A 14200-nucleotide genomic window follows, 5' to 3' on the forward strand; every position below is an offset into this window, starting at 1 on the left:
GTGATCTGATTGATTGGGGACTCACCCAACGGCGTGAGTTTAATAAATATTTGGAAAACCAGGTAGATTGGTCAACGCACCATGACATCTATCTCGACCAGCAGGATTGATTTGTTAATAATCAGTTATATCTCTCACTTGTTTGCCGTTTTTACCAAAACTCAATCAAAACTTGGTTTAATTGCAAGACAATGAATATCATTGTAACGGAATTCATTATTATATTACGGTAGATTAAAGCATTTTGGTTAGAGAGCTGATAGGAGCTCCTTCATTGGAATCTGCTAGAAACGTTAGTTTTCCGATTTCCGATTTCGACTAATCTTGGTGGTACACCGCTTCGTACACATTCACCTTTATTCGCTTGAACTCTTTAACCGTGGGAAATAGAAACTTCTACGGTGAAAACGGCAGGTGTTTACGGGGTCTTTTGCTCAATCGCCGGGAAATTAATTAATCCTTCAATATTTGCTACCCAATGGCAGCGTTGTATACCTTTCTACCGCACAACGAGGCGGAAATTTCTGGGAAAGACGCTATTTCATCCCAATGTCAAGACTTTGTCCTGTTGGTTTGATGCCTTTCGTCATGCATTCGTACTGAAACTACAACTCTTTGGTAAGACGAATATATTTCAAGTCAACGACTTTATTGAAAACATATTCGCTACTATAAAATCAAATAAATGAAAGTTTTTGTTTGTGTGTTTATTCAGCGTCAAGCGCAGCAGTTTCACAAAATTAAATAGCTTCTCTGCTTGGAATACACTTCCACCCACATTCAATCAATATCAATCCGAGAATTTCTACGCTGCAGTACCGGTGGTATGTACCGTACCCAAATGACATTCAATCAGAAATGGGCGAAAAAGTGCACTCATCACACAGTTGCTGCACACAAGCCTGATGGAACTTTATTGCGAAACAGCTATTGGGAACGGTCAAACAGAACATGGAAAAGGTTTCCCTGGCTGGCGTAGCGTCTCCCGCCGTGGCCTTAGATTACGCAAATACTGCTACAGAAATGGTTTAAAACATTCCGAAAGCTGTCCGGTCGGGAGGAGGGAAATAAATTTCAATTGATTGAATCTGCAACCAACTGCAGGCAAAGTCGTGGAATTAGTCCCTCGACTACGAACTACTCGTGGGGCGAATGCCAAGCTGTAGATATGCGACGGACATGCTCGAGAAGTAAATTTTACAAAACTTCAGCCAGTGCAATGAAGGAAGTGATTAATTGCGACTTGAGTACCTGTTAGAAGACCGTGACAGAGCTGAAAAGCTGGGAATATTTTCTATAAGGCGATTAAGGCAGCCAACCTGGAACAGTTGATGACGTTGAATAGAAAATTGGCCATTCCAATTATAAACATTTGTGTCATTGCAGTGACGGGAAGTGTCATTTGGATGCCATGGGACTAAATTGTTAATAACTTTCAAGAGTTTTTCACAATTGTGTTTTTATATAAATAGCCCTTGAAGGAGCTTAACACATTTTCTAATAGGTCATTGTTATAAATCTGAATTAGTGTCAAATGACAATAATGTCATGATATTCCGTGACATTTTTCAAATTTTGTTCTCATGCGACGCAGCAAATAATAAAAATGACAGTTGTGCGTTGCTTCCGCATCGAGTATTCCGTATGAAAACATACACAGCAAATAATGTTGAAAATTCAACGGCGTTGAACATTTAAAATCACAACATATTTTTATCTGTGTACTTTTAAATTTAGATTCGTGAGGATGGTCCTTAAGCATTACATGTTAAACAAAAAATCCGGATTGTAAATACCTAACTCTTGAAAAAGTTTAATAGCAAAGTAGTTATGACATTTGTTTGACATTTCCCAACACAAAAAGAGTCAAATCACATTGTGGTCAAATTGTATACTAGGACCAATTTGATTTCAATATTGTGGATTCGAGTTCTATGATTAGTGGCCAAGCGGCTGAAAAAGCTGTTTGGCCGAACGGATCGCACAACTTTTTTGGCCATATGATCTGTTCGACTAACCAAAATTTTCAACCGTTTGACACATTTGGCCAAATGTCATTTTTCGCGACCATTTCTTAGCTTAGTTTGGCTTAATTGACTATACACATCGTAGTTGCTAGTCGTTATTGAGCATGAGCATTATGACCGCACAATTCGTAGTTGCTACTCCGTGATTGACTGAACTTGCGAAATTGTACAGAGAACACAATAAATGGGGCTTGGGACTAGCTACCCATTCTCAATGTACACGTTTCGGGAACTCAAATAATTAAAGTCAATAACGGCGACGATAGGGGCCCACCTTAGCCGTGCGGTAAGACGCGCGTCTTTAAATTAAGACCATGCTGAGGGTGGCTGGGTTCGATTCCCGGTGCCGGTCAAGGCAATTTTCGGATTGGAAATTGTCTCGACTTCCCTGGGCATAAAAGTATCATCGCGTTAGCCTCATGATATACGAATGCAAAAATGGTAACTTGGCTTAGAAACCTCGCAGTTAATAACTGTGGAAGTGCTTAATGAACACTAAGCTGCGAGGCGGCTCTGTCCCAGTGTGCGATTACATCCAACAAGAAGAAATAACGGCGCCGGCCACGTCCTTACGGTCATATAGGAAGGAAAGGATTGTTAGTTCGACTCTCGTTGCTACTAGATACCGAGTATACCTCTGCATCTCCACGATTGTCTTGGGATAGGATATCGTTTTAGTTACAAAGGATAATTTATCTGGATTCACTTCGGTAAGTGATGCGATCTATGGGATGGGAAATAACACTAATTCGCTGTCTCGCCACGAGAAAAATGTTTAACCATACACGCCCGGTGGCCTATGAAAACGGAGGAGAAACGTTTTGGACGACCGAACGGACGCGCAGTACTCTGTACTCTGTACCCGATAGCTACTGCAAACTACTTCCGCACAAAGCAAAACTAAATTTCGACGACCGGCCGATCCGCTTACTGGAGAAACACGACTGGACAAGAAACAAACTTTTACTTTCTGATTTATTTACTCACCCACGCAAAGCAGAACAAAATTACGGGGACCGACCGATCGTTTTGCCTTCCGCACAAAGCAAAACTAAATTTCGACGATCGGCCGATCCGCTTACTGAAGAAACACGACTGTACAAACTCATCGTAGTTGCTAGTCGTTATTGGCCGAGAAACATCAAATATGCACAGCTCACCAATTGTATTGCCTTCTTGGGACTAAAAAGCTATTCTTACTGTACATGTTTCAGAGTTTCTTCAATTCAAGCCCAATAACGATGCCAGCCACGTATTCACAGTCGATTAGGACAAGGGGAGGCAAATTAGTTCAACACCCATTTGTACAAGAGACCGAGGAATCTTCTGTACCTCCATGAGCATGGAGACTGATGGCTACGGCAAACTATGGAGGATCGCAATTGTCTTTACCGGAGTAAATCGCAATACAAACGCAGGATCCACATAGTACCAAGTAGATCTTTTTCTTCTATTCGCGACGAATAACCCGAGACGAAAAAAGCTCAATACAATAAAATGTTGGTTAGATAGCAAAACGAGATATGAACATAAATGATATAAGAGATAAAAGATCAGATGAAACTATAAATATTTCGCACTAAAATATCAGTTATACTATTTATAAGAAGTGATCAATATCTTGTACCATTAGTTTGTTCTTATCCATAGCATATCATATTTGAATGATATTTCGGTGCAAATTTTGGATATTGTTGGAAGATGCCGAACCATTATTCCTCGAGCACGGCGACACGACACTTCGTCTTTGAAGTCTAATGCCCGGATAAGTAGCCGAAATTCCCTGATCCTTGAATCCTAAGATCCGTTCTTCCTTAAATATTGTAAATCTAACCTCGAATCACCACGAGTACGTTGGCTTATGTCCCTATCTTACTAACGTAATAATAATAAGATAATATCGATTTATTTATTTATTTATTTTTATTTACTTATTTTCTAGAGCAGGGAAAAGCCTATTTGAGTAGAGGTATTAATAAAAGCTCTTTCTCAAATGGGCGTTCATATCACAATGCACCGTGGCTCCGAAAAGTGTTATACAAGCCAGAGCCTACCAAATAAACGAACTTGAAAAAAAAAAGTTTGGCTAATTAACCTTTTCTTCGTGTAAGGTCGTGGCCCGTAAGTTCTGGACGATCACGGAGTACGAACTACGAATTGTACGGTCATAATGCTCATGGTCAGGGTTTGCAGAAATCGCTTTCAGTCATGGTTCACAATGCTCACAACATTTTCGGGGAGAAATCGCTTTTCGGGAAAGGAAAGCAGCCTGGAGAGTGATAACCATTTTTCGCTCATTTGTATTGCCGCTAAACGTTGCCAAATGCATTGATTTTTTTTTTTAAATTGGATCAAAATGAGTTAACGATAGATTAAACAAATCACAACAACTATTTGCATTGTATTTGGATGAAATCTTGATTGAATTTGGATGGAATTTTGAGTGGATTTGAATTGGATTTGGGTTGGATTTGGATTGGATTTGGATTGGATTTGGATTGGATTTGGGTTGGATTTGGATTGGATTTGGATTGGATTTGGATTGGATTTGGATTGGATTTGGTTGGGTTTTGGATTGGTTTGGATTGGATTTGGATTGGTTGGATTGGTTTGGATTGGTTTGGATTGGTTTGGATTGGTTTGGATTGGTTTGGATTGGTTTGGATTGGTTTGGATTGGTTTGGATTGGTTTGGATTGGTTTGGATTGGTTTGGATTGGTTTGGATTGGTTTGGATTGGTTTGGATTGGTTTGGATTGGTTTGGATTGGTTTGGATTTGGTTTGGATTTGGTTGGATTTGGTTTGGTTTGGATTGGATTGGTTTGGACTGGTTTGGACTGGGTTTGGAATGGTTTGGATTGGATATGGATTGGTTTTGATTGGTTTGGAATGGTTTGGATTGGATATGGATTGGTTTGGATTGGTTTGGATTGGTTTGGATTGGTTTGAATTGGTTTGGATTGGTTTGGATTGGTTTGGATTGGTTTGGATTGGTTTGGATTGGTTTGGATTGGTTTGGATTGGTTTGGATTGGTTTGGATTGGTTTGGATTGGTTTGGATTGGTTTGGATTGGTTTGGATTGGTTTGGATTGGTTTGGATTGGTTTGGATTGGTTTGGTTGGTTTGGATTGGTTTGGATTGGTTTGGATTGGTTTGGTTGGATTTGGATTGGTTTGGATTGGTTTGGATTGGTTTGGATTGGATTGATTGGATTGGTTTGGTTGGTTTGGATTGGTTTGGATTGGTTTGGTTGGTTTGGATTGGATTTGGATTGGTTTGGATTGGTTTGGATTGGTTTGGATTGGTTTGGTTGGATTTGGTTGGTTTGGTTGGTTTGGTTGGTTTGGATTGGTTTGGATAGGTTTGGATTGGTTTGGATTGGTTTGGTTTGGATTGGTTTGGATTGGATTTGGATTGGTTTGGTTTGGATTGGTTTGGATTGGTTTGGATTGGTTTGGATTGGTTTGGATTGGTTTGGATTGGTTTGAATTGGTTTGGATTGGTTTGGATTGGTTTGGATTGGTTGGATTGGTTTGGATTGGATTTGGATTGGATTTAGATTGGATTTGGATTGGATTTGGATTGGATTTGGATTGAATTTTGATTGGATTTGGATTGGATTTGGATTGGTTTTGGGTTGGATTTGGATTGGATTTGGACTGGATTTGGACTGGATTTGGAATGGATTTGGATTGGATATGGATTGGATTTGGATTGGATTTGGAATGGATTTGGATTGGATATGGATTGGATTTGGATTGGATTTGGATTGGATTTGGATTGGATTTGGATTGGATTTGGATTGGATTTGGATTGGATTTGGATTGGATTTGGATTTGGATTGGATTGGTTGGATTGGTTTGGATTGGATTGGTTTGGATTGGTTTTGGGTTGGTTGGATTGGTTTGGACTGGTTTGGACTGGATTTGGAATGGATTTGGATTGGATATGGATTGGTTTGGATTGGATTTGGAATGGTTTGGATTGGATATGGATTGGTTTGGATTGGATTTGGATTGGATTTGGTTTGGATTGGTTGGATTGGTTTGGTTTGGATTGGTTTGGATTGATTTGGATTGGTTGGATTGGATTTCGATTGGATTTGGATTGGTTTGGATTGGTTTGGATTGATTTGGATTGGTTTGGATTGGTTTGGATTGGTTTGGATTGGTTTGGATTGGTTTGGATTGGTTTGGATTGGATTTGGATTGGTTTGGATTGGTTTGGATTGGTTTGGATTGGTTTGGATTGGTTTTGATTGGTTTGGATTGGATTGGTTTGGATTGGTTTTGGGTTTGGTTTGGATTGGTTTGGACTGGTTTGGATTGGATTTGGAATGGATTTGGATTGGATGTGGATAGGTTATGGATTGGATTTGGAATGGTTTGGATTGGATATGGATTGGTTTGGATTGGTTTGGATTGGTTTGGATTGGTTTGGATTGGATTTGGATTGGTTTGGATTGGTTTGGATTGGTTTGGATTGGTTTGGATTGGTTTGGATTGGTTTGGATTGGTTTGGATTGATTTGGATTGGTTTGGATTGGATTTGATTGGTTTGGATTGGTTTGGATTGGTTTGGATTGGTTTGGATTGGATTGGATTTGGATTGGTTTTGGGTTGATTTGGATTGGTTTGGACTGGTTTGGACTGGATTTGGATTGGTTTGGATTGGATTTGGATTGATTTGGATAGGATTTGGATTGGTTTGATTGGATTTGGTTTGGATTGATTTGATTGATTTGGATTGGTTTGGATTGGTTTGGATTGGTTTGGATTGGATTTGGATTGGTTTGAATTGGTTTGGATTGGTTTGGATTGGTTTGGATTGGTTTGGATTGAATTTGGATTGGTTTGGATTGGTTTGGATTGGTTTGGATTGGTTTGGATTGAATTTTGATTGGTTTGGATTGGATTGATTTGGATTGGTTTTGGGTTGGTTTGGATTGGTTTGGACTGGTTTGGACTGGATTTGGAATGGATTTGTATTGGATATGGATTGGTTTGGATTGGTTTGGAATGGATTTGCATTGGATATGGATTGGTTTGGATTGGTTTGGATTGGTTTGGATTGGTTTGGATTGGTTTGGATTGGTTTGGATTGGATTTGGATTGGATTTGGATTGGATTTGGATTGGATTTGGATTGGATTTGGATTGGATTTGGATTGGATTTGGATTGGATTTGGATTGGATTTGGATTGGATTTGGATTGTATTTGGATTGGATTTGGATTGGATTTGGATTGGATTCGTTTGCTTTGATTTCATTGAAACGAAAGGTCGAAACCATGCTCTCAATAGATAACGACCAACGATAAAAGAGAGGCAAAAGCTCTTTGGAATCACTACAAGCCATGAAAAGAAGTTGATTGAAATAGTGCGAAAACACAAAATCGGATAGGAAACCCCCATCGAGAAGTGATGATCAAACTTAGAGCTTGCTAACGTTCAATCATCTTTCTATTTCAAGCGCATAGGAAGGATAGGATTTGTTATTGTCCTCGCTCATTTTGTGTTGGAGACCATATTTTTCTCGAACAGCTGTGTAAAATTAGTTGAAATGCAACATTAGAACCAGTGCCCCCCGCATTTGGAGCTTTTAAAAACGAATTTATCACCGGATATACCCCCCTCTCCCCAATCAGTTGCAAAATATACGACCTACTTGAAACTGATATTCGCGTTGTCTAAATCGTAACGCAAAATGCTAGAAAAAAATTAAATACCTAATCTAATAACGCATATCACCCGCCCGATATGTTCCAATACATCAATGTAGAAAATACAAGGACTTTTCAAATAGCTATATGCAGCTTTCTGTGGACCTTTTCGTACGAGAATGTACACCAAGGTACGTTGACCTGAACTTGTACGGACCGATGTAGGCCACCGCACAATCGGTACCCGGCTAGGAAACGTATTGCTGCTATGTCCACAAATGCTGTGGCACCGTGTCGAAACAAACCGGAATTGGTAGTTTATCGGGTTCGGTGCTCCGGTGGTGGTCCGGGAAAAATATCGCATCGGAACATAAATGAATCGCACTTCGAGTCGGGTTCAATGAGAAGTGAATTTTTCATTTCCTTATTCGAGCTTTGCACGCTGGATGGATAGTCGGTTGGCGGAGTGGTCGTCGCCTGTAGCTATTGGTATGAGGTAACCGTTCAGCATTCGACGATGGTCAGTGCCTATCGAGCCCCACAGCAACACCAACAGCACCCACGCGCCGATCCCTCCTGTTGAGAGCGGGTGGCAACAGTGACCGTTGTTGCAATCGAATGGATGGAAGTGAAAATTTGTGGAAAAAGCGTTTGCAATTCACTTAAATTGCAGTCATTTCCTTCCGCAAACCAACTGAGAGGACCGATGACTGAGCTGACTGGGAACCGTTCTGTGCGCTGATGGTTGGCGGTCAGTCGGGTTGGTTGATGATGGGTTTAAAATCGCTTTACATGCTCATTTCCCGACGGTGCAACTTCTGTTTCTGCTGCCAGAAATGGTGGGCGGTGGGCTGGGCAGGAACCCGGTGCGATGTGATGATTCGGTGAAAACAACCCGAACGGTCTGATGATGACATAATTACATCTGTAAATTGTTGCATCGCATTCATTTGCTTTCGGGTATTTACCTCCTGTGGTTTATTGAATTATTCAGCAGTTCCTTGGAAAAAAGAGAACGAGCAAATAATCGTCGATATAATGAGTGTTGCATTTTTTATATTGATAAATGTGGCGAATGCCAGAGATGAAAATTGAAATCGCACTCAGCCACCTTTTGGATGCAACTAGTATGTGGTCAGATATGTAATTTTCATGAAAGAAACGATGCTTCAATTTTCAAAGGGAAGTTATTCAAAGACACAGAAAAGCTATATTAATGAGCATAAAACTTATACGGGTAGTAATGGTAGTAGCAATAATGCGAACACTGTACTTTTGAGCTTTATGTGTTTAATTGTGATGGGAGTGCATAATTCTTCCGTATTGTGCCACTGCTGTAAACTTTTTACTCATCTGTGCCAGGGAGTGCATAAAACTTAACTTGCAACCATACAGGAAACGGTGCACCAAAGGTTTAGAAACTTCCCAGAATGAACTTCAGGCAGATAGGTGATTCGACCGATTTTATTCGATCTCACACGCGAAGGAACTTATTTAACTTTGGAAAACGAAATCAATGTCGGTTTAAAAGATTTGCATAATTATGATTCTCGCAGACAATTAGAGAATTCTTCATTTCTATTTGTACACGTTTTAAATTTGTTCCCTAAAATTAAAAAAAAGTATAACGCTGTTTTTTACCAGTTTATTTACTTTACTTTTGCTCGATAACTATAATTTTCAGAAATTCAAATTAAAAATTACACTTTGGGACTTTTTTTAAAACCTAAAACATCGTTGCTGATCGCTCTAAATCAGTCGGATTCAAGTGATATTGTTGATACCATCCGTTTTCCTTGGTTGCTTTTAAGATATTGTTGTGGTGGGTGGGAGATTCCAAGTTCTTCTGAGCAAACCCAATTTGTAGTGGTTAGCTAAAAGCTGATTATAGTTTTATTAGCATTATAGACTTCTGGTTACCCTATCTCCTACTTACAATTTTTGGTGCAATCCACAGGATAAAGAATCTTATCACCTAAACAGGTATTATTGGGTTGGTGCTGTACCTCGGTCTATCTTCCAAAATACAAATAAGTTCACTGTTTTCACAAGAAATTAATAGTCGTACTTACATAGAAGTGTAGCAATCTATGCCTTTTCACTATGCAATCAGGAGGCCTAAACTAAAATTAATACGGTATCTTCAGCATACGGTACGATTAATGTAATACGCATGTTACCTGTAGCCACTTTTAGTTTTTAGCCACTTTAGTCTTAAGCTCATAACAAATTCAATAGTGTATAATTATAATTGTAAGTTTAAATCCATAAACATTCAGAGGTTTTACCATGCGGTTAGCAACTTCTATATAATGAGTAGATTGTTTTGTTTTTACATTGCCATCTATACCATCCGTCGCCATCTACCTTTGCACTGCTGGTCGGTAGATCGCTGTATTGGTCAACAATTGCTTGACCATAATGATAGCCGCAGCTCAAATTCGCCACAGTGGATGATTGGCAGGGGGGTGACGTGACATCCCCCCTTCCGTGAATCCTAGTCGAGTTCCTGTTGATGTACGACTTATCCTATGGGTTCACTCCTATTCAGAACGTCGAGTACTGCCAACTTCACTGCTGGCCGTCGGAGCACTCCGGTTGCGGTCCTGACGATTGCTTGACGAACTTTCCCGTCACGTCCAGGAATCACCGTTTCTACTCGCCCACGAATCCACTGGTCCTTCGCCGTTCCGCCAACAACCAACACCAAATCTCCCGGTTCAATGTCCCGAACCTCTTCGAACCACTTTGACCTACGTGTGATTACTGGTAGGTACTCCTTGACCCATCTTGTCCAGAACCGTTGGGTTATCGCCTGAGAAAGTCTCCAACTGCTACGTAGTACCACCGGGTTATCAACAGGTTCATTCGCTGGACATTTGTCGCCATTAGAGCTGCCCAGAAGAAAATGGTTGGGAGTAAGGGCTTCCTAATCCGCCGACTCAAGAGGGATGTAAGTGAGTGGACGTGAGTTGATGAGAGCCTCGGCTTCGAGCAACACCGTTTCGAGAACTTCATCATCTGGTGTACGCTGGGCCTCTGCTATGGTTCCTAAAGCTTCCTTTACAGAGCGAACTAGGCGCTCCCATGCGCCTCCCATGTGGGGGGCAGCCGGTGGTATAAAGCACCACCGAGTTTGAGCGGTAGTAAAAGTAGTAGCCAGTGCGTTATTTCGTCTCTTCAATTCTTCTTTCTGTAATTCCTTGCTCGCTCCTTGAAAGCATGTCCCGTTATCCGAGTAGAACTCGGCCGGGTATCCGCGACGTGCAACGAATCGTCGCACTGCCATGATGCATGATTCAGAGGACAGGCTGTGCACTACCTACAAATGTACTGCGCGAACAGTAAGGCAGGTGAACAGAGCCACCCACCGCTTCACTTGACTCCTCCCAACTTTGACCAATATCGGTCCGAAATAGTCCACCCCAACGAAGCTGAATGGCCGAACGAATGGTTGCAAACGCGCCGCAGGAAGCGGTGCCATTGCGGGAGGACTAGGCGCAGCTTTCTTCAGTCGGCACATCATACAGTTTTTCGCAACCTTTCCAATCAAGGCGCGCAGCTTGGCGATTTCAAACCGTTGTCTCATCTCGTTCGCGACGGTTTCTCGATTGGCGTGGCGGAAACGACGATGGTACCAGTCTGTAATTAGGAGAGTGATAATGTGTTGCTTGGGCAGAATCGCAGGATACTTAGCTTCGGCCGGTGCGAATGTTGCGGCACCAATTCGGCCACGAAGGCGTAGTACTCCCCGCTCGTCTAAAAATGGCCAGTTTTTGTAGATCGGACTGGATTTTGCAACGCGTCGGTGACGCGCATCAGGGGAACCTTGAGTTTCCAAAAGAATGGAAATTTCTTCCGGAAAGGCATCACCTTGTGCGACCTTCCAGAGCTCTTCCTCAGCACGTTTCAGCTCCTCTTGGCAGAGAACGCCAGCACGTGGTACAAACCCGCTTCGTTTACATCGTAGGTTATTGATGAATCGTAGTACAAACGCCATCGTTCGTTGCAGACGGAACCATTGGCTGAACCGTGAGGCGTCAATTAACGATGCAGCGGAGGAATGAATGTGAATAGTTTTCAGTTCTTCGCTGGTGGTTATTGGTTGCACTTGCTGAGGCCAGAAGTCCTCTGAAGGAACGACGGTCCGTTGAACCAAGGAGTATTCGGCGAGAAATCTGGCCCATTCTTCCACTTAGTGGCGAGATCTGCCGTGTTTAGACCGGAGGGAACCCATCTCCATTCGCGGGCATCGGTTGCTGTTAGAATCTCGCCAATGCGAACGGCAACGAATTTATTGTATCGGCGATGTTCAGACTGAATCCATGCCAGCACAGTACTTGAATCGCTCCAGAGGAACCGTCGACAAATAGGATAGGTGTGATAGCTATGCACTGACTCCAGCATCCGAACTCCCAAGACCGCTGCTTTCAACTCCAGGCGAGGGATCGATAGTACCTTGAGAGGTGCCACCTTGTTTTTCGAACAGATCAGGGCTACATGAATTCCATTCTGCGTTTCGAGGCGGTAATATGCAACGCAAGCGTACGCGGAATCACTAGCATCGACGAGCACATGGAGTTCTACTCCGTCGAAGTTGGTGGGGAACGGAGCACGAAAATAGCATCGAGGAATCCGCAGTGTGTCCAATTGCGGCAAGTAGTTGGTCCATAGACGCCAACGGGTGTGGAGCTGCCCGCCGATTGGTTCATCCCAGCCGATTCCCGATGCCCAAATGTCCTGCATCAATACCTTACCGTGGACTAAGAAGAAAGACAGGAATCCCAAGGGATCAAAAAGGCTCATGACCACTTTCAGGACTTCGTGCTTCGTCGGGATGTGATCTTCATCGAGAATATGCAGTAGATCGTCGCGCATAGCGAAACTGTATGTGAAGACATCTTCGGCTGTGATCCACTTCATCCCGAGCACTGATTCAGTAGTTTCTGCACGCATAAGAGCAAAATCTTTGGGTGAATCTGGTTCGATCTCCCCAGTTCTCCTCAGTACTTCGCCTTCATTCGACAGAAAGTTGCGTATTCCGAATCCGCCATCTGAGTGGACAAGTTTGACTTCGTTTACCACCTGTGTAGCTTCGTCTACTGTCATGAAGCTGTCCAGGTAGTCGTCCACATATTGGTGTTCGATGATTGCCATCGATACATGTGGCGCGTACTGCTGGGCGTTTGCATTCTTGACGATATGCGCCGTAGACGGAGAGCACGTGGAACCAAACATGGTGACTTCAATAGCGTAGATTTGGACCGGGTCCTCAGGCTTGTGGCGATATACAAACATTTGGGTGTACTTGTTGCTAACTTGCAGTTTTATTTGTAAAACCATCTCCCTGATGTTCCCTGAAACTGCCACGGGAAACAATCGGGAACTGCTGAGTACTTTTGGCAGAGGCGTTAGAAGATCAGGCCCTTTTAGCAAACACGAATTGAAGGACACTGTACCAACTTTTGCCGCAGCGTCCCAAATCAACCGAACTTTTCCCGGCTTCGGATTGATGACGATTCCTAAAAGGAGGAACCAAGTCTTTCGATTATCAATGGAGTTGGCTTCTGACTGGCTGATTTTGCGTATATAGCCCTTTCGTTCGTAGTCGCATAATTGTTCGCTAACTCGTTGCTTTAACGCAGCATTTCCCTGCAACTTCTTCTCCAACGCTTTCATCCGACGAATGGCCATTGGATACGTATTCGGGAACTTCGGATCGTCAACTTTCCATAGAAGACCAGACTCGAAACCAGCTTTTGTACGCCTCGTTGTATCCCTCAGTAATTGCCTCGCTCTTTTGTCCTCGTCTGATTCAATTGTCTGTCCTGGATTAGTAGTTCCGTTTTCTTCCATAGTGAAATAATCCCGAAGCTGTTCGTTTAGCAAATCATCCACGGTAGGCGACGCAGCCGCGTGGAAGTTAACACTCGCACTCGGTAGCGTCTTCGTTGATGCGCCATATACTGCCCAACCTAATCGGCACTTAGCGGCAATAGGATCAAACGGTCCTCCCTCACGCAACCGCAGCGGAACCCCGAGACGAAGGTTGTCCAGTCCGATCAAGAGCTTTGGTCGTACTAGATCGTAATCTTCTATTGGAAGTCCCTTTAGGTGCGGAAAGCGTGTTGTCATCTGCTTATAGTTCAAACGCTGCGCCGGGAGTAGAAGACAGCTTACGGTTCGCGCATTGCGTAGCTCGTAGCGCATTCTGCTGTGTTTACCCGCTATTTCCAAATCCACCGCTTCCGATCTTTGTTCACTGCGTTTGACGTTGCCCGTCCACTGTAGAGTAAGCGGTTTTCTTGGTCCGGAAACACCAGCTCTTTCGCAATCTTTGCTTCCAGCATCGTAACTTGTGAACCCTCGTCTATGAAGGCGAAAACTACGAGACTTTTTCCGTTCCCATGGAGCACGACTGGAAGAATTCTGAAAAACGTTTGTCCGTCTTCTGTAGCTTGTTTACCCGATGATACATTCACTGAGTGGGCCGATGTGCCAGGAGTGGACGA

At 42.7% G+C, this 14200-nt stretch overlaps 2 protein-coding genes across 2 annotated transcripts; both read right to left on the minus strand.

Moving 5' to 3' along the window:
- Positions 1-11010: 11010 nt before the first annotated feature.
- LOC134209777 (uncharacterized) lies at positions 11011-11688 on the minus strand. Its single transcript, XM_062685811.1, has one exon. The coding sequence runs from the start codon at positions 11686-11688 to the stop codon at positions 11011-11013; it is 678 nt and encodes a 225-aa protein (XP_062541795.1).
- Positions 11689-11786: 98 nt separating this feature from the next.
- On the minus strand, positions 11787-13898 carry LOC134209778 (uncharacterized). The gene has a single exon (XM_062685812.1). It carries the CDS (start codon positions 13896-13898, stop codon positions 11787-11789), a length of 2112 nt encoding a protein of 703 aa, XP_062541796.1.
- Positions 13899-14200: the final 302 nt, after the last annotated feature.

This window comes from Armigeres subalbatus, chromosome 2 (assembly GCF_024139115.2).
Source record: "Armigeres subalbatus isolate Guangzhou_Male chromosome 2, GZ_Asu_2, whole genome shotgun sequence".
Taxonomy (NCBI): Eukaryota; Metazoa; Arthropoda; class Insecta; order Diptera; family Culicidae; genus Armigeres; species Armigeres subalbatus.

What these genes read in the sequence shown, in the direction of transcription:
- LOC134209777 (XM_062685811.1), bottom strand. Translation starts at nt 11,688, where the DNA reads ATGGCGTTTGTACTACGATTCATCAATAACCTACGATGTAAACGAAGC.
- LOC134209778 (XM_062685812.1), bottom strand. Translation starts at nt 13,898, where the DNA reads ATGCGCTACGAGCTACGCAATGCGCGAACCGTAAGCTGTCTTCTACTC.